We start from the raw sequence: 20,825 nt of genomic DNA, 5'->3' as shown, positions 1-20,825 counted from the left end.
AGGGGGGGGGGGGAATCTGATCGTTAGAGATGTGAATTGGGATCTGTTCCGATTCCAATTCACATCACTAATTTTTTTTAGTGAGGCCCGCGCCGATAAAAAAAAACCCCCACCCGACCCTTTAAAATTACCCCCTTAGCCTTCCCCACTCTCCCGACCCCCCCCCCCCAAAAAAAACTTTTTACACATACCTGGTGGTCCAGGGGGGCCGCGGGCAGCGATCTCCCGTTCCCAGGCCATCAGCTGCACTAAAAAAAAATGGCGCCGATGGCCCTTTGCCCTTACCATGTGACAGGGCAAAGGTAGTCATAGAGGCCGACCGGCCTCTATGACATAGTGAGGGCAAAGGTAGCGCCGGTGCCATTTTGAATACTGGCAATACGGCCCAAGTGCAGGTCGCTCCCGGACCCCCGCTGGACTTTTGGCAAGTCTTGGGGTCAGGAGGCCCCCCAAGCTGGCCAAAAGTCCCTGGGGGTCCAGCGGGGGTCCGGGATCGATCTCCTGCACTCGGGCCGTATTGCCAATATTCAAAACGGCGCCGGCGCTACCTTTGCCCTGTCACATGGTAAGGGCAAAGGGCCATCGGCGCCATTTTTTTTAGTGCAGCTGATGGCCTGGGAACGGGAGATCGCTGCCCGCGGCCCCCCTGGACCACCAGGTATGTGTAAAAAGTTTTTTGGGGGGGGTCGGGTGAGTGGGGGAGGCTAAGGGGGTAATTTTAAAGGGTCGGGTGGGTTTTTTTTTTATCGGGCCATCAGCACCATTTATATTAGTGGCAGCCAGAATGGCGCCGATGGCCCGAGAGCGGGAGATCGCGGCGGGACCCCCCCCCCCCCCCCACTGGACCACCAGGTAATTTAAAACATTTTGGGGGGGTTCGGGAGGGTGGGGGATTTGTTTTAAAGGGTCGGGTGGGTTTAGGGGTTGTTTTGGTGTGCCGGTTTTCCCGCCCTCCCCCCTCCCCCAATTTACGATTTTCACGATAACTCGGGGGAATTTCTATTGTATCTCGACTCTAACGATTTTTGACGATTTAAAAATTATCTGACGATTTTTTTTTAATGGTCAATACTATTTAATGTGAACAAATGCACAGAGTTGCATAGGCCTAGTTGAAACCACTTTCCAAAATGGCGCTTACCGGCCATTGCCCTTAATTTTTTTGAACTAAAAAAATATATATATTTCCAAAACAGGAGGAAACACACTCCAGAAAATTAACAAAACAGTGAGAAGAAGACTGCATACAAAATATACAGTATCATGTTACAGTTCCAGCTTCTAAACATAAATGAAATTAAAATATCTCAAATGAATTAAAGTTAGAGTAATATAATTCACAAAGCCCGTGAAATGCGGTAATCGACATAGCGGGCAAAAGAGTCATTAGTCATATATATTAAAAAAAAAAACAACTTTACCATAGGTTTGGAGATCATTAGGGAGAAATTCAGGAGAGTTCAAGATTGCAAAGTAATCATCCAGGGGTTTCCATATCTGAGACCATGAAGCCAACCTGTTAAACTTGATAGCTTTTGGTTTTTTCATATTTGCTGTATAGGCAGAGTTCCACCAAAAATGTTCATTAAGCAATTCACTATGCTTCCAGAAGGGATAGTATTAAATGTACAGTGATAGCAAGCAAAAAATCAAACAACTTACACTGTGGAAAGGCAAGCTGGAAGGGCAAGGCAGGACCATGAAGGTCAATGGAGCATTGATGTGCAAAATTTATGAAATAATGTTCCAGACAGTGCCAAAAGGCCAATATCAGAGGATAGTAATATAGCATATGGGACAATGAAGCCTTGGGGGCAGAACAGGACCAACAGGCGGAGGAGGATACCAGGTTAGCTCTAAATATTTTACATGGGGTCCAAACAGCTCTATGAGCCACAAAAAAGGAAGTCTGAGTGATACTTTATGACAATGAGATATGTATAGGAGTACCCCAAAAAGATTTCCAATTAATATCAGCAAGCCTAACGTCTGTGTCAGTGCTCCATAATTTCTGCAGTCCCACTGGCGATTTGTACAGTGCATTCCTAAGAGTTTTGTATATCCGGGAGGCTAAGTAACCCAGTGGACCATATTTACAATATAGGTTATATATGGCAGGATAATCAGAAAGGCGCAAATTAGAACAAAGGTTAGAAGACAGGGCTCCTCTGAGCTGTAGCCAGGCATAAAATTGAGATTGAGGCAATGAATAAGCTGCCTTTATTTCCAGGAAGGTATTGAGGAAATCCCCTTGTAAGAGTGCAGATTGGCAAAGTTGTGGCATTTGGTACCTTACTTTCCAATTAAGGCAATGACCACCAATCTTTAGATAAGGGTGAAACCACAGAGAGGCTAATTTAGAAAAATGCCAACAGGGGGCTGGAGACATTATTCTATCATATTCAAGGAAAGCTGAGAGAGTGGAAGAAAGAATGGGGTTGTCCCCCATAACGCGAGGCGAACTCATCCCAGCAATACATTCTAAAGGAAAAAAGGATACCGTATCTCACTCAAAGGAAACCCATCTACGTACGTTGGTCAAAGAGAATAAACTGGCAAGCCAGTAATATCCTTGTTGTAGAATGTATGCTTGGTGATATCTTAAACGACTGGAAAGTTGACTCTATCGGAGTGCCTCTCCGCCTTCAATTTGACTAGAACTGTATGAGGAGTCTTGTGCCACAAAAGCACAGAGAGCAGACGTTCTATTTGTCTGTAGAAGTCTTTGAAAAAAAAATATGGGAATCATAGTACAAAATTCAAGCGCGGAACTAATACCGTTTTAATGGAATCTAATCTAACCCAGCAGGTTAAATGCAATGGAGACCATTGAACTATAGCATCACGTAGCATTTGTAGGAGGGAGGTTTTGCAGTGAGAAATAGTAAGGGATATATCTTTAAAGAAACATATACCCAAATATTTAAGCCCTTGTAATTGACTTTGAAATGGATATGCTATTAGTTCCTCCTGTGCTCCCAAGAAATTCAAAGGCATTATTTCAGTTTTATGCCAGTTTACTTGATACCCAGAGAGGAAAAGGCAGAGATGATTGAAAAAAGAGAGGATAAAGAAGTGTTTGGATTAGTTATATAAAGGAGAACGTCATCTTTTCAGCTTGGAGAAGAGACGGCTGAGGGGGGATATAATAGAGGTCTTTAAGATCATGAGAGGTCTTGAACGAGTAGATGTGACTCGGTTATTTACACTTTCGAATAATAGAAGGACTAGGGGGCATTCCATGAAGTTAGCAAGTAGCACATTTAAGACTAATCAGAGAAAATTCTTTTTCACTCAACGCACAATAAATCTCTGCAATTTGTTGCCAGAGGATGTGGTTAGAGCAGTTAGTGTAGCTGGGTTCAAAAAAGGTTTGGATAAGTTCTTAGAAGAGAAGTCCATTAACTGCTATTAATCAAGTTTACTTAGGGAATAGCCACTGCTATTAATTGCATCAGTGCATCAGTAGCATGGGATCTTCTAGGTGTTTGGGTAATTGCCAGGTTCTTGTGGCCTGGTTTGGCCTCTGTTGGAAACAGGATGCTGGGCTTGATGGACCCTTGGTCTGACCCAGCATGGCAATTTCTTATGTTCTTATGTTCTTATCTGCATAAGCTGACAATTTGTACACCTCTGCTCCATATGTGATGTCTTGCACTTCAGGTGTTTGTCGAATAGAAAGTAATAGGTGTTCCAAAGTCAAGTTGAATAGCAAAAGAGATAACGAACATCCTTGCCTGGTGCCACGGTGGAGGGTAAAACGAGAGGACATTCTGTTATTTAAGTAATTACGTGCAGTCAGAGCTCGATAAAGCAATTGAACCCACGAAACAAAATGAGGTCCAAAACCAAGCCATTGTAGGGTTGCAAATAAAAACTCCCATTCTACTCTTATCAAATGCCTTTTTGGCATCTAATGACATCGCAATCACCAGATACTATAAAGACTGTACATAATTTTGTATATGCAAAAATAAGCGTGCATTATTTGATATCAAACGGTGCTTAATAAAACCGGATTGGTCTGGATGAATAAGGGATCCCATGACATCAGCTAATCGAGTAGCTAATATTTTAGTAAAAATTTTATAGTCTGTGTAGAGTAAAAGATATAGGTCGGTAATTGGAAACCATTTGAGGATCTCTACTTGCTTTGGAAGAAACACTACACATACTTCATTGAAAAGAGGTTCGGAGTCTGGAAAATAAGCTAGGAAAGTATAAAATCTATGCATATGAGGCATTAAAATAGAGTGGAAGGCTTGGTAGAAATCGGCAGGAAAGCCATCTGGTTCTGGAGCCTTCTCAGACTTCAACGCAGAGATGGCACTGAAAATTTCTGTTATGGAAATCAGGTACTCCAGCTTGGACAGCTGTTCGGGAGTTATTGTGGGATGAAGCAGCTGTGAAAGAAACTGGTTAATATTGGACATCGAAGAAGACACTTCAGAACTGTATAGATCATAGTAAAAATTGTGAAATTCTTGTAGCATTTCATTATCAGACATCAATAACCGCCCTGAGGGGGACTTGAGCATGAATGCATTTTTTTTTCTTTTTAGATAGTTAGCTAATAGGTTCCCACATTTCTTATTCTCTGCATAGTAATGGGCTTTCTGCACAAAAATGGCCTTCCCAGCTTGATGCCTTAGTAACTTATTGTATTCATAGCGTGCCTTTTGCAGGGCTAATAATATATTAGGGGGATGAGCCAGCAATATGTGCTTGCTCCAATTGAGCTACTTCAGATTGCAATTTAGAGAGATCAGCCTGTTTCTTCTTACAGTGTTTAATACTAAAGCTGATGATGAGCAATCATCATCAGCTTTAGTATTAAAGCTTCCTGAGCAATCATCCAGACACACTCAGTATTTTCCTCAAACCCCTCCAACAATTTACTCAGACCCCAACAGCAATCTTTTCAAGCTTCACCAGCTCTCATCCAGACAATTATTACCCATGCACACGTTCGCTGTACCGATCATTTATAACCAAAGGAGATACTTCATAAAAAACCACACCACACCAAATTTCATTGAAAAAAGAATTATTCCAATCATGACATCACCATTAAACCAACTACTGGGCCTCATGCTACTATCATTAACACTTATCAATGCGCAATCTCTCTAAAAAAAAACCTCATCTCCTCTACGACTATCTAACAGATTCAAAACCGGACATCTTTGCAGTCACGGAAACATGGATGAAACCTGAAGACACGGCACTAATCAACCAACTCCCCTCACACGACTACGACATTTTTTCCATTCCCAGACTCAAAAAAAGAGGCGGCGGTCTGCTTCTCGCCGCCAAAAAACAACTTGGGCTTTCTCTAAAAATCTCAAACTCATCTACTTCCCTTGAACTAGCAATATTCAAATCTAAACTTATCCAAATCGGCCTTATATATGCCCCACCAGGAAGCCTGGAATCCAACCCCTCACCATTAATTGAACTCTTGGCTAAACATATCAACAGTGACTCACCCGCTATAATAATGGGAGATTTCAACCTCCATGTGGATAAAACTCCCCAAACCTCCAGTTGTGAATCCTTTCTCACCACCCTTAAACACATGGGATTCAAACAAATCATTAAAGGTCCGACTCACAAAGCAGGCCACACACTGGATTTAATTTTCATAAATGAAAGCTTCACCCCTGTCTCAGCTATGACTTGCTGCACAGTCCCCTGGTCAGGCCACAAGCTGGTCTCCACAACTCTGAAGCACATCCAACCCATCCCCCTACCATCACAAAAAACCACGATCCAATTCAGGAAATTATGCAAACCTGAAACCCTTATCCTGCAACTATCCTCTGCTCTAGACCAGCTAGACCTCTCGGATGCAAACTCTGCTACATCATCCTGGATCAAAATAACTAAGAACGTAGCAGACCTTATGTGCCCTCTAACTACTAAAAGTAACCATCCTAAATCGATCAACAAGAAACCCTGGTACACCCCACAACTTAAAACAAGAGCTCAGACGTCTGGAACACGCATGGCGAAAAAATCCTTCCCCATCAAACTTGGGGGCTTACAAATCTCTCATGCACAGATACCGAATATCCATTCTTCAAACAAAGAGAGATTTTTTTCTCACAAAAAATTCACCACTTCATATTCGACCCTAAAGCACTATTCTCTATCGTCTCATCTCTCACCAAATCTCCTCCCACAACCATCCCAGACTATCAAGCAGCCAGCACTGCCTCAGAATTAGCCACTTTCTTCAAGAAAAAAATCAACGATCTAATCAGACTTTTAAACACCAACAACGCCACTCCTCCTCCATCATCCTACTCACCACTTATTCAACAGAACACGAGTCTGGAAACCTTCGAACTGACTTCCTCCCTAGAGATTGAAACAATCCTAAAGAAACTCAAACCTGCCTCCTACCCTTCAGATGCAATCCCCTCAAACCTACTCATCGCCAGTTCAAAAACCATCGCCAAACCTATCGCCAATATCATTAACTGCTCACTAATGCAAGGCTTAGTCCATGATCCACTGAAACTCGCAATTTTGAAACCACTTTTGAAAAAACCGAACCTGTATCCAGATGACCCTGCCAGCTATCGCCCGATCGCTAATCTCCCCTTCATTTCCAAAATATTAGAAAAAATAGTTAAAAACAACTTTCAGAGTACTTGGACGACAACAATATACTATCCGCCTCTCAGTTCGGCTTCCGAAAAGCCCGAAGCACAGAATCTCTCCTAATCTCCTTAACAGACACTATACTTCTAAATCTTGAAAAAAAACAACCCGGTCTACTCATTCTCCTCGATCTTTCAGCCGCATTTGATACAGTCAACCACCTAACTCTCATAGATAGGCTATCTGACATCGGTATCAAAGGCACTGCTCTGAACTGGTTCAAGTCTTTTCTACATAATAGATTTTACAAGGTCAAAATCAACAATAACGAATCACACCCCGTCTGCTCTTCTCTGGGAGTCTCCTCATCACCCAGGACGGTAGCCATGCAATAACCAACACACCCCCTACAAAGCAGCCATCATTCTCCTCTCAAGTCAGAAACCTTGGCGTCATCATGGACAATCAACTCAACCTTAAGAGATTTATTAATAACACTACTAAGGAAGGCTTCTTTAAATTACAAGTCCTAAAAAGGCTTAGACCTCTTCTACATTTCCAAGGCTATCGTTCAGTTCTACAAACAATCATTTTCTCAAAAATCGATTATTGCAATTCCCTTCTACTCGGCCTCCCAGCTAACACAATAAAACCCTTACAAATGCTTCAAAACGCCACAGCCAGGATTCTAACTAAAACCAACAAAAGAGACCATATCACCCCCATATTGAGAAACCTACACTGGCTCCCAATCAAGTTCAGAATCACTTACAAAATCCTTACTATCATTCACAAATCAATTCACAAGCTCATCCCACTGGAGCTCAACATCCCATTTCGACTACATATTCCCGATAGACCGGTGAGAACAGCCTACAGGAACACTCTCCTTGCCCCAGTAATCAAATCCTCTTTAAACAAACTATCTTTATCAAAAGCGGGCCCCGAGCAATGGAACTCGTTACCTCCTGAACTCCGGCGGGAACAATGCCCGATCACCTTCAAAAAGAGACTCAAAACTTGGCTGTTCGAGCAAGCTTTTAATCTAAGCCAATAATTTCCCACTATTCATGCCTTTTCCATCTTACAATTGCTCTCTCAGATTATACCCATGATGTTCATTTCAGATAGCACTCCTACAATTCAGCTTTTCAATCCAAAGTTATTTCCAGGTTGAACCATGTTTTTAGCCGTTGCTACACAAAAAAGTATCATATTATTTATTGCTTACGGTGATACCACATCTCCAGTTCAGTTGATCCAAGTTATTCTTCCTTGTTCAATGTAATCGCATTCTTACATGCCTGTTAATGTTACAATGTAAACCGATCTGATTTGTATCTTTGCTACATGAACATCGGTATATAAAAATGCTAAATAAATAAATAAATGATGTCCCCTCCTATAGTGGCTTTGAAGCTTGCCCACAGTGTAGAGGTAGAGACCTCTGAGGTGTCATCAATAGAGTAATATTCCACAATTTTAGTATTGTGAAATGTATGAAATTCCAGATCTTCCAATAGAGAGGGATTAAACCTCCGTAGGCAATCCTCTTACCTCAGAGAGGTAAGAGACATTGTGAGAGAGATAGCCGCATGGTCGGATATTAAAATAGGATAGATACGAGCTTCCAGAATCTGGGGAGTCAGCTTAGAGGAGGTTAAAAAGTAATCTATCCTGGAGTATGTGGAGTGTGGATGGGAGAAAAATAACTGCCAAGGGTCAATAAAGTTAGTAGCATCCATTAGGTCAAGCAATACTTTGTGAGCGCTGGGTTGAGAAATTTTAGCTTGCAAATTTCCTGTCAAGAATTATATCCAGGGGCATGTTAGTCTCCCCCAAGTATTAAGGGAAAGGTGCCAGCATCTAAGGACTGGGAAAAAATAGTTTGAAAACATAGCGGGTCATCTAGATTAGGAACAGAGATTTAAAAAATAAAGCTTTCAGCATTAACCTCCACCGTGACCCAAACCCAACATCCATCCGGATCTGAGGAATAACCCATGCTATAGTTACACAATGTTAAGTTCCCTATTAGGAGCTACCACCCAAGAAAGAGATCCAGGCGTCATAGTGGATAACCTTTTTGTGCACCTTTTTGTGCACCTTAGCAAAAGTCTTGGAATCCGTGGTTCTCTACCAACTCAAAGACTATCTTGCAGAACATGATATACTAAGTCCAAACCAACACGGATTTAGAAAAGGTCGCTCGACGGAGACTCTTTTGCTATCATCATTTGACACTTTCCTTAGAGGATTCGATTCCTACACAGACTATATTATTATTTTTTTAGACATTTCCGCAGCGTTCGATAAGCTAGATCATAAAATATTATTATCGGACCTTCAACTCATAGGTATAAAATCCATCGTTCTGAAGTGGTTCGAGAGCTTTCTCGCCAATCGCATATGCAAAATTAATATAGGTTCCTGTTCTTCCCAAAAATATATGCAGTCTACAGGTGTCCCACAAGGTTCGTCATTGTCTCCCATATTATTTAACATTTATCTCCTTCCGTTGTGTAAAATTTTGGCTTCTTTGAATGTCCAATTCAAACTCTATGCCATCGACATTCAATTGTTTATACCCTACAAATCTTCTTGGTCAGACACATTTTCATTAATTCAACTGTATATGACTACAATAGAGCAATGGATGGCCCATAATCGACTGAAATTAAACAGGAAGAAAACAGAACATCTCTATCTCAGTTTTATATCTGACTCCATAAATGCTCCCCCCACTAGTATCAAATTAGGCACTGATGAAATACCGATCACTAACTTAGCACGAAATTTAGGCTTTTGGTTGGACACCAATTTATCTTTATCCCAACATATTTCTAAAACAGTGAAGAATTCATTTTTCAAACTTCATGTCTTGAAATGTTTATGACCACTTTTGTTCTTTCATGATTATCGATCTGTCCTGCAAGCTTTGATACTGTCAGGTCTAGACTACTGTAATGGTCTATATATTGGTTTACCCGATAACACCATTAAACCTTTGCAATTAATCCTGAATTCAGCAGCCAGACTTCTCACAGGCACACCTCTAATACAACATATCACTCCAGTTTTGTATAAGTTACACTGGCTGCCCAATAAATACCGAATTCAGTACAAAATTATGTCACTTATACATTCTTTACTACACAACAAAGATTCCACCTGGTTGTGTTCTATGCTGAGAGTTTACAAACCCCAGAGAGAACTTAGGTCAGCAGGACAAAACCTGCTGGAAGTCCCATCAGTAAAAAATGCAGCATTAAACGTGACCACAAATCAGTTGTTGGACCCACTTTGTGGAATGCATTGCCGAACCCCTTAAGGCAAATTTCGAGCACGAAAGAGTTTAAAGAGCACTGAAAACTCATGTTTCAAATAGCTTTTAAAGATATGGAAACTCCTTAGTTTGGAGTAATTACACTAGATGGGCTGTTTTTTCTTTAATTATGCTTTCATTAATGTTTAACTAATACCTTCATATGATTTTCTGACCTTTAAATTTATAATAAGGTAGCGGCCAATTCCTTCCTTATACCATCCTTATTTTATGTTATTGATAATTATTACGCTGTATTTTTATTCTTACTTTTACTGTTTTTTCTGTTTTTATTTGTTTATTTTACTTTGGTTTATTTTAACTATTTTATTTTACTCCTATTTTTATCATTGTAAACCGCTTTGAACAGTACTATTACTGGTAAAACGGAATAGAAATGTCCTAAATAAATAAATAATAAATAAATATTAAAATCATCGGTTCAGTGTGCTGCGGCAGTCAAAAAAGCAAACAGAATGTTGGGAATTAGGGAATGGTGAATAAAACAGAAAATGTCATAATGCCTCTGTATCGCTCCATGGTGAGACTGCACCTTGAATACTGTGTACAATTCTGGTCGCCGCATCTCAAAAAAGATAGTTGCGATGGAAAAGGTACAGAAAAGGGCAACCAAAATGATAAAGGGGATGGAACAGCTCTCCTATGAGGAAAGACTAAAGAGGTTAGAACTTTTCTGCTTGGAGAAGAGACGGCTGAGGGGGGGATATGATAGAGGTGTTTAAAATCATGAGGTCTAGAACGGGTAAATTGTGAATCGGTTATTTACTCTTTTGGATAATAGAAGGACTAGGGGGCACTCTATGAAGTTAGCATGTGGCACATTTAAAACTAATCAGAGAAAGTTCTTTTTCACTCAACGCACAATTAAATTCCTGGAATTTGTTGCCAGGGGATGTGGTTAGTCCAGTTAGTGTAGCAGTGCTTAAAAAAGGATTGGATAAGTTCTTGGAGGAGAAGTCCATTACCTGCTATTAAGTTGACTTAGAAAATAGCCACTGCTATCACTAGCAGCAGTAACATGGGATAGACTTAGTTTTTGGGAACTTGCCAAGTTCTTATGGCTTGGATTGGCCACTGTTGGAGACAGGATGCTGGGCTTGATGGTCTGACCCAGTATGGCATGTTTTTATGAATAAAAACTAAACACAACAAAAACCCTGTGTATATTCTTTATCAATGCTGTGCCACCTATGCAATATCCTCAATTGAAGAATGCCGCATCAGCAAGCCAGACAACGGCAGTCATATAACTTGCCATCCGGACCACTCGTCACTTGCGGCATATTTTTTAAGAGAAGTATTTTCAAAGTCCCAACTTATGGAGAAGTGTTTTCACAGTGTTTTCTCAATTTTTAAGAGAAGTATTTTCAAAGTCCCAACTTGTGGAGAAGTGTTTTCACAGTGTTTTCTCAAAGTCCCAAAATTTTCAAAAAACAACACACATCCGTGCCCTGAAATATAATTAAGAAGCCCGACAACAGCCGGTGTTTTGCGATGACAATATCACTTCTTCAGGAGTAATTTCAAAATACAATCTCAGGACTGATGCTGTAAATTTTCAAAGATATATGAATCAGACATACTAGTGTTTCAAAAATTAAATGAATACTTAACTCAAGATGTCACAGCACAAACCTTCTTTCTGGATGCAAACGTCTCCAAAGAAATATTTCGATGTGTGGGACAGAGCGGAGCCCGAACTGCTTTCTCTTTAAAAAAGCCCGCGCTTTTCGGGCGTGATGACGTCATGACCTGCTTACGCACTAACCAATCTTTGTCGAGGTGATCTGTAAACAATTAAGAGCGCTCAAGCCGAACAATTATGAATGAATTGCTAGCGTAATTCTCAGTTTACAAAATAATGAAAAGATGTTGTTTTCATAAAAATACTTGAAGTTCAAGTGCTGAATTTAAACCAGTAGGTTCAACAGTCTGAAGCCGGTGAATCCATCGTTGTTCTACACGTAGTAGCTGAGTGTTAAAATCCCCTACTCTCCAATTTGGGGATAGCTGCTCTAACACACACACTTTTAAATCATCAAAGGGATGTATGTGTTAGAGCAGCTATCCCCGAATTGGAGAGGAGGGGATTTTAACACTCGGCTACTACGTGCCCACGATCCAGTCAAAACTGCATGTGCAAAGGCTGTGTTCTCCTGGGCCTACACATCCAGATGATAATACCTGGAAAAGGTGTGTAAGGAGGACCATGTCGCAGCTTGGCAAATGTCAATGGGAGACAACAGGGAGGAAGACTCAAAAACAATGTCAGGAAGTATTTCTTCACAGAGAGGGTGGTGGATGCCTAGAATGCCCTTCCGGAGGAAGTGGTGAAGACCAGAACTGTGAAGAACTTCAAAGGGGCGTGGGATAAACACTGTGGGGCGGATTTTAAAAGCCCTGCTTGTGTAAATCCGCCCGGATTGATGCGAGCAGGGCCTTGCGCGCCGGCGCGCCTATTTTCCATAGGCCTGCCGGCGCGCGCAGAGCCCCGGGACTCGCGTAAGTCCCGGGGTTTTGTGTCGGGGGCGTGTCGGGGGGCGGGGCCGATCGACACGGCGTTTGGGGGGCAGGACGTGGCGTTTTGGGGGACGGGCCCGGAGGCGTGGACGCGCCCTCCGGAACCGCCCCCGGGTCGTGTCTCGGCGCGCCAGCGGCCCGCTGGCACGCGCAGATTTACTTCTCCCTCCGTGAGGCGTAAATCCACAGACAAAGGTAGGGGGGGGTTTAGATAGGGCCGGGGGGGGGGGTGGGTTAGGTAGAGGAAGGGAGGGGAAGGTGAGGGGAGGGCGAAAGAGAGTTCCCTCCGAGGCCGCTCCGATTTTGGAGCGGCCTCGGAGGGAACGGAGGCAGGCTGCGCGGCTCGGTGCGCACCGGCTGCCCAAAATTGGCAGCCTTGCGCGCGCTGATCCTGGATTTTAGCAGCTACGCGCGTATCTACTAAAATCCAGCGTACTTTTGTTTGCGCCTGGAGCGCGAACAAAAGTAAGCAAACACGCCGTTTTTAAAAATCTACCCCTGTGGATCCATAAAGTCTAGAGGACGTGAATGAAGAGTGGGTGGCTCGCGGGAATGACGGCTACCACCTGGAGATAATACCCTTATTCAATAAACATACACGCGGTTAATGTGACTCCAACATTGCTCTAAGCTTCAATGGCAAGAGGAAATGTGGAAAAAAGGATTTGCATTCACAAAAAAGCAAGGAGTAGCTTGCTTGTTACGGCGGTTACTACCCCAAACCAAATAAGCCTGATACTTCACTTTCAATGCATATCTAGCATAGCTCTCTGCTTCAATGGCAGGGGGAATGAAGAAAGGTGGATCTATATACAGACAACAACCAACAAGGACTGAATTATTTAGTCTGGGTGGGCAGGTGGGTGTGGGTTGGCCTGCTTATTGCGGCGGTTGTTACCCTAACTAATTGGGCTAGATATTTCACTTAGATGCAGTTCCAACACTGATCTCTCATTAATTGTGGGGGTGGAAGGGAAATAGAACCAAAGGTTACTAAAAGCCAAGAGTAACATAAGTATGAGAAAAAAAAAAGTGCAAAACTTGCTGGGCAGACTGGATTGACTGGTCTTCTTCTGCCGTCATTTCAATGTTTCTATGTTTCTCTGTCATCCCATTCCTCTCGCTCCATCCCCATTTCCCCCTCACTCACTCTCATCCTCCATCCCATCTCAGTCTTCTCATTTCCAACCCCTTTCTCACATCCCCCAATTGATGCCCTCTTAGCCTCCCATCTCTTCTATTACATCATTCAGTTATTCTTCTTTCATCCACCCTCCACAGTAAATACCTGTCCAGCAGACCCAGCCCTCAAACTCTTCTGGCATCCAATCTCTTCCTTTAAACAGCCCGTCGCTAGACCTCCCCCTGAGCCTGGACCAGCAGCAACATTTTCCTTTGAGCCTCAGGCCAAAGGTGGTTGGCAACCTGTGAGAAGAGGGGCAGGCTGATGACAGGGGCAACATTTTTCCCTTGAGAAGGTTCAGTAGTGGGTGAGGAAAGAGAAGCAGTGGTACTTTTTTCAGGCTCATGCACCCTTCCTCTCCCCTCATGGCTGGTCCCAAGGCCAAATGTGATCTGCAGGTGGCAGCAGCATTAGTAATGGAAGTCAGCACAGGGCTTCCGTTTATCACAGAGCCTGATTGAAGGGCTGGGCCACTGCAGGGCCTTTGAGTGCGGACTGGCTCATAGGCTCCACACTATCTTCCATTACTAATGCTGCTGCTTCTGGTGCCTGAAGAGCATTGTGATTTGAGGTACTTGTGACCCCAGCTGAAGGTTTTTAGACCCCATTTGGTATCCCGATCCAGAGTTTGGGAAGCCCAGCCTTAGATTGTAAGCCCTCTGGTGATAGGTAAGTACAGTACCTGAATGTATTCCGCTTTGAAGTACCGAAAGGCAGAAGGGTCAACAAATAAGGGTCTGCATTTTGCTGACATTGTTGTTGGATGTACCTTCTTTTATACGGCTGCAGGAGACTCACAGAGCTTCTGCAGTGCATTATGGTCTTGTGTTATGGAATCCCCCTTCCTTCCCATCTGAGAGGCACCTGATTACAAAATCTAACGGAAGAAAGTCAAAGTAGTTCTGTTTGAATAGCCTTTTGCACTTATGAATATGCTGTTCCATTTCCCTAGCCATTAGTTGCTGCTTCTGCTTTTCAGTGCTTTGGATATTTTGTAGTGATGTTTTGTAGTTCCTGTTCTGGTTTGTCATCTTGATTTTATTTTAATGTCTGTTAATATTACAATCCACTTAGATCAAATTAGATAAGAATTAGGTAGAATATTACATTTTTTAAATAAATCCAAAGGCATGTTTGTCTTATCTGTCAAGTTCAGTGGAGCAGAGGCTATATCTTATGTGTTTCTGCACAGAGCTATGGATGTCTTCTCATGTTAAGATGGTGACTTTCAAATGGACATGCAACACACGCGCGAGCATATCTGTGTTTCTAATTTTCAGCCTGTGCACGCCCCTCAGTGTAAGTCGGCTTGTGGACACGCAACCGCCTATATTTTATAGCAGATGCATGTCCAACTGGGGATTAGTTTCACCAGCTCGTTCGTCAGTTTCTGCTCTCTCAACCCCTTTGGTTCTTTAGCCAGCACTCCCCACCAGTTAACCCCGACTCTTCAAACCCCTCACAGATGCCTGTAACTTTCTTTCTTTCTTTTTTTTTTTTTTTAAACTTAAACCTCCTCCATAGCAGAAATAAAATTACATGGCACTGGACCTGGGCGCACACCCGGGTGTATAGCGTTTTGCGTGTACCTCTCATGGCACTGCCCTGGAATGCACATGCGCCGCCCATACCACACCCCTTTTTTACATTCCATATGCAAGCCTATTTTTCACACAAATTTTGGAAAAATGAAAAGATAAAAACTGGCAGATGTAAACTATGTACTGTGATGTAGCTTTCCACTGCAGCTCTTGGCCATGGCATGCCATTCTGATGCATTACCAAACAGGAAGAGCAGGTCTAGAGCTGTAAAGTATTTGGGGGCAGCAGAAGGGAAGGGGGTAGAAAGTAAGAGACGAGACAGTAAACACTGTTGGAATATGAGGCAGATCAAGAATAAAAGGTGACAGTACTTTCTGATATTCAAATATTGTCTAGAATATTGAGACCCCCAAACTTGAAGTTTTCTTTCTAGACTGTGGAAAATGCATTTTTATGTTTAATTTTGTAAAACATTTTACTGAGATTTTTTCAGGCTCTCCTACCAAAACATTTCCTTAATTTAAGAATTTATTTTAGAAATTGTTATGGATTAAATGGTCTGTTAAAGCACCTAAAGAGTTAAAAGAAGACTGAGTAGATTCCAAACCTCTGAGAGAGCTGGCTAAAAATGAAAAGGGGCAAAAATATTCCTTGTCTGAGAAAATTGGAAGGGGAAGAGATACAGTGACACATAGAAAGTCCTCAACATAAGGTGTTTGGAGTTACAACAACATTTCTAAATCAATACCTATTATCCAACTTACAACAATTGTTTCAACTTTAATATGTCCAAGCATCTCCCGACATGCATGCATTGGTATGCTGATGACCATGAGGCCTGGCTAGGTGACATCAACAAGAAGAGTGCCTGGGACAATACAGTGTCAATGGCATGCTTTGGTGCTTTCTTCTTCAGACACAAAAAATCTAATGCTTTAAAATTTCTCTGTGCTTTTTACAGCACTATATATTCTAAGTTATTTTGGTGAAAATGGTGCTGGAGCCAGTCCACCATTTATAACTTCATTCTCATGAGAAAATCAGTGTCAATTTACATTTTGACTTAAGACATGATCTTCAGAACCAATTGTATCTTAAGTCTGAGGACTTCCTATACATAGTCAAGTTTGCCTAGGGCAAAAAAAAGTTTAAGGTTGTATACTTGTTGTGTGACTATAAACATTATGGGGTTAATGTTCAAAAATGTTAGACACCTAAATTGTCCCTTTTGAAAATTTACTAGGGCTGTGAACCTAAATTTAGGACCCTAAAAGGTAGGTGGCTACAGAGGTGGAATTAGAGCAGAGAGACAAAGTAAGGAGCTAGGCACATATTTTTAGAACTAGGCACCTAATTTAGGGCCTTAAATATATGAATAAGTAGTAGGCCTAAATTTAGCACCTAACTTTTAGGTACCTACATTTATGTGAATTTTCAACTGAAAACTTAGGCGCCTAAGTTCAGCTTACTTTAGGCACCAAATTTAGGTCCCTAAATTTAAGAGCTCAGGTTTCTTTTGAACATTGGTTCCTCAAAGTATGAGAACTTCTTAATATTCTCCCTACTATAATAAAACCACTTTCCATATAGAAAAAGGTCAGACCATTTGTATAAAAAAAAGGGCAACTTTGTTCCTTACTAGTTTTGCAATTACTTTCTGACTGAGATGTGTAATGTACATGATTGCTTTCCACCTGTTAACATGTGGCTATTTAATTCTGCCTTAATTGCAGTGCTGAGGCTCTGAGGCGTGAACTTGAAAGAGAGAAGATGATGAAAAGACTGCTGATGACAGAACTATGAAAATTCCCACTTCAGCTCCTTGGAGGATGGATCATTGGCGAGGCTCTTCTAATGCCTTCTGTCGGTTGATGTTCTCTTCCCGACTGTATTCTCAATAATAAGCACCATGGCAAGGTGCTGAAGTGCAGTATGTGCCTGGCTGCTCTCTGTGTGATTCCTTATTATCGGTTATTGCACAGTCTAACACAGCTTGGGCTTGTCTTTATCTTGACAGACAAAGAGGTTGTTTATTGAATTGCTGGTAGGTAAGAATCCTTCAGCCCTTTAGTTTACTTGAGACCAAGGAATTGCTAACACTGCCAAGAGAATCTTAGGGTTCTTTTGATAAAGCTAAGAAGGAAAGGGGGAAGGTAGGAAAATACTGATTTCCATTAGGAATATTTTCTCCCATTTGTGTATATATATGTATATTGTTAATAACTGAACAGAGATTAATGTCAAGCAGAATATTTTGATAGTAGCATAGAAAAAAAGAAATACGTCATTTTTTATTCCTTGTAATTTGCACCAACTAATGCGATTTATTGAAGAATAATTTTTAAAGTGAAAAATGATTCTTTTACCTTCATCCTAAGGATTATCATCTTCCTCTTGAAAAAGATACAGGACTATCTAAGGAACATTAACCATAAAGCTCTACAGTCAAACATATGTAAATATAATTTAAAAAATATATATATGTATGCTTCATAAATCATTCCTAAAACTTTCCATTTTTATTAATATCGAAGGAAAAATGTATCTTTTTCAATAAGGTCACTTCAGTGCTTCAGAACTGAATGGATGCTTGTGACGCTCATCAAAACTCTTGCATCAGCTATAGTAGTTGTACAGAAAGTACTTAGTTCAAACGCAATTGCAATAACATTGCGTTGTTTTGAAATTTAGCACCCATAATACCTCTTTACAATAGTATAAGAAAACTATTTACATTCTTTAAACTGATCATTCTTACGGTAAATTAATGATAGCTCTTTCAGGCTTTCTAGCTCTCTTGGAGACCAGTGTTGACGTGTTTTTTAATTGTTTAGTGTCTGTATGTTCCTAGGTCACACCAGACTTGATTTCCAGTTTCCTGAACAGAGGGCTGTAAGGGTGCAATAGAATTTCTAACAACTACATGTTCCTTAACCCCCCTACATAAGAGCCAGGTAGGGAGTGCTCATCTTCTACCTCAGTGGTGTTGAAATCTGTTTTCTGCTGCCTTTTTTCCCCACCCGCGAAACCAGCTGGATTTTCAGGATATCCCCGATGAATATGCATGAGATATATTTGCATGCACTGCTTCCAAAGTACATAAATATGTCATGCATATTCATCAGGGATATCCTAAAAATCCAACTGCCTGTGGGGGGGCTGGGGGAGAGAACCATTTTGCGCACCACTGCTCTGCTTGACTCTTGGGAATCTTGTCTATATAAAGCCAAAAAGAAGGCAAGGGTACTGCATAAACCTCAACCCCTCCCTCTCTCTCATAGATGTATCTCTGATTCTGACTCCCCAATTGAACAGGAATATGAAACAGATCTCTCGCTTTCTTTCTTTGTGTATTCCTCACTGTACCATGCAGACCTTTTTGTCTCTCTGAAGGCAGAATTTTTTTGGACTCCTAAGAATGAAGAACCTTTCCCCTTATGTAAATCCTCTTTGTTCCCTAGTCTCCAATTCTTTCTTCCCCTTTGTGAGGCAGGTTCCTTCAGTACAGCAGAAACATAGGGACTCTGAGCAGGCAGTATGTCTGCCCTACCTGCAATGGTGCGTGTTCTCAACATTATCCACTTTTACCCCTCTGTTAGAAGCGGGGATAGAAGGACTTAATATATTTCTTGTTTTGTATTTTTTTTTTTTTTTTGCAATGTTGGTGATCTTTGTGGCTACATGGTTCAGCTAGCCTTTAAGCTGAACACAACGAAGTGCCCATTTTTGGGACCAATTTATATTAAAATAACTCACTCACTGAATATGTTGAGTGTCTGGAGTGAAGCTCTGAATTTTTATGAGAGGGATTAATGGGGAGAGGGCAATCTCTGACACCCTCCCTGATAGATATAAGAAAAATTGTTTCCTCCTTTCTTCGATCTTGCAACTTTTTTTCCTTAGACATTGTGTTAGGTGGCTCCATCCACCAATAATTACCCTTTTTTTATTCCGTTTCCAGAGAAGGCTTCCTTGGGTAGGGAAGCAAACTTGTGCTTTTAAAAGTTTTTAATTTATGCTCTCTTGAGAGGTAAAATGGCCTTTGTCTCTTTGGCACTGTGAAACAACTTTGTAGACGTTTTAGATGTGCCTTTCCTTTCTTGATCAGAAAGTAAGTTTTGATGTTTCTCAGATTCAATAGTCAGACTTTAATTTCACATCTGCAAGGCAATGTGAGTGTCCAGTCATAAATCTCAGCAGAACACTAATATATTTTCATAAGAGCATCCAGCAGCAGTTTTAAAAGAGAAAGGTGGTAAGTCTCATTTTCTCTTCCTATGGGGTAGGTGGTTACTGTCACACCTGAGTGTTTTATGTACTGACTAATCTCCCTTATAAATTAGGATGAAGGAAATAGGGAATCGTGTTCTTTATTTCCCTTCTTTTTCTCTTTTATTCTTTTCATCATGGTACAGGATATTAAATGGACTTTTCCAGATCCTGATACCAAAAGAAGAGGCTGGCCATGTGATACCTGCCTCAGTGCTGCAGTACACGAGACTTGAGTCTTTTGTCCAAACAAATACATTGAAACAAAAGACAGTCTAAAATTGACAAAGGAGTTAGTAATGGTATCAAGCAGTCTCAGGAAACAGAGCAGTCCCCCTGTTCCTGGGATATTCTCCTCAAGGGTTCTAGCAATTATGGAACCAATGGTTTTGAATATCTCAGATGCCATTATTTCTCCAGACACCTCATCTTTATCTTTCCCCTCAACTCAATGGAAGTTGAGATAACATTGAATTCTCCCTCATCTACCCCATCAGTCGAATCCTATAGAAAAGAAACATCTTTAAGAATCCTACCTTTTGAATAATCAGAGAAGGAAAGTTTTGTACCATCAGAAAATGACACACAATTTTATTATAGTTGATAATCTTTGATTTATATTTGTGAGTTTCCAAGAATTTCAAATTTAAAAAATATCCAACCCTGGTTAAATATTTATGGAGGAAAAGACAGAATCAGCATTTGGGCTTCCTTGTTCATGAACAAATTGAAACAGAATCTGTCTACTGAAAGGAGAAAACTGGAAAAGGTATATCACTCCTAAGTGAGGTAATTTTATCTGTCTTTTCTCTCCCATGTTATATTAGGTTGTAATTTGCTATGAGCAGACTTATTGGAAAAGGAGACTATACGTGCTGTTAAATTAAATAAAATGCTTTCCCAAACTAGATTTGGTCATGACCTCCTTATTAAAAATCTTTTCTCCTTACTGGTAGTTTAGCACTTCCTTCAAATAAGGAGGAGTATTCTAGTTTTTCAGACATGTTATAGATTCCATAGAGCTGTTTATATGCATCATATTTAGCAAAATCTCTCCAGTTTAGCTGCTCAAAGCATCTGATACCCTGTAGAGCTATAGCTAGCCTGTGGCTGATGTGACCTCGGACATAAGCAACATCCACCTGGGTGTGCCATCGCCATATTGGCCATCAGCCTCCTACTATCCACCGCCCCGTCAATGAGGAGCAGCATGCCTGCAGGGCCATAAGAAATATCGGCTGCCTCCAGTAGTGAGGAGCAGTGTGGTCCACAGAGCCAGAAGAAGAAGTATTAGCTTCACCTTCATTCAGCCCCCATCCCCATAGTTAGGAGTAGGAGCAGCAGGGCCTGAAAGCT

General features: G+C 41.3%; 1 protein-coding gene across 3 annotated transcripts in view; it reads left to right on the top strand.

The window, feature by feature from the left end:
* The window catches only part of EPB41L4B (erythrocyte membrane protein band 4.1 like 4B), a 709,272-nt gene extending 688,895 nt beyond the window's left edge, over nt 1-20,377 (top strand). For all 3 annotated transcript variants that reach the window (XM_029589854.1, XM_029589857.1, XM_029589855.1), the window contains exon 25: nt 16,934-20,377. In XM_029589854.1, coding sequence (XP_029445714.1) covers nt 16,934-17,003 — 70 coding nt within the window. In that variant the 3' untranslated portion in view covers nt 17,004-20,377. The remainder of the gene's footprint in view (nt 1-16,933) is intronic.
* The last annotated feature ends 448 nt before the right edge of the window (nt 20,378-20,825 follow it).

This window comes from Rhinatrema bivittatum, chromosome 2, assembly GCF_901001135.1.
Source record: "Rhinatrema bivittatum chromosome 2, aRhiBiv1.1, whole genome shotgun sequence".
Taxonomy (NCBI): Eukaryota; Metazoa; Chordata; class Amphibia; order Gymnophiona; family Rhinatrematidae; genus Rhinatrema; species Rhinatrema bivittatum.
The sequence above is the reverse complement of the archived record's forward strand: the minus strand, read 5'-3'. Positions and strand labels throughout refer to the sequence as shown.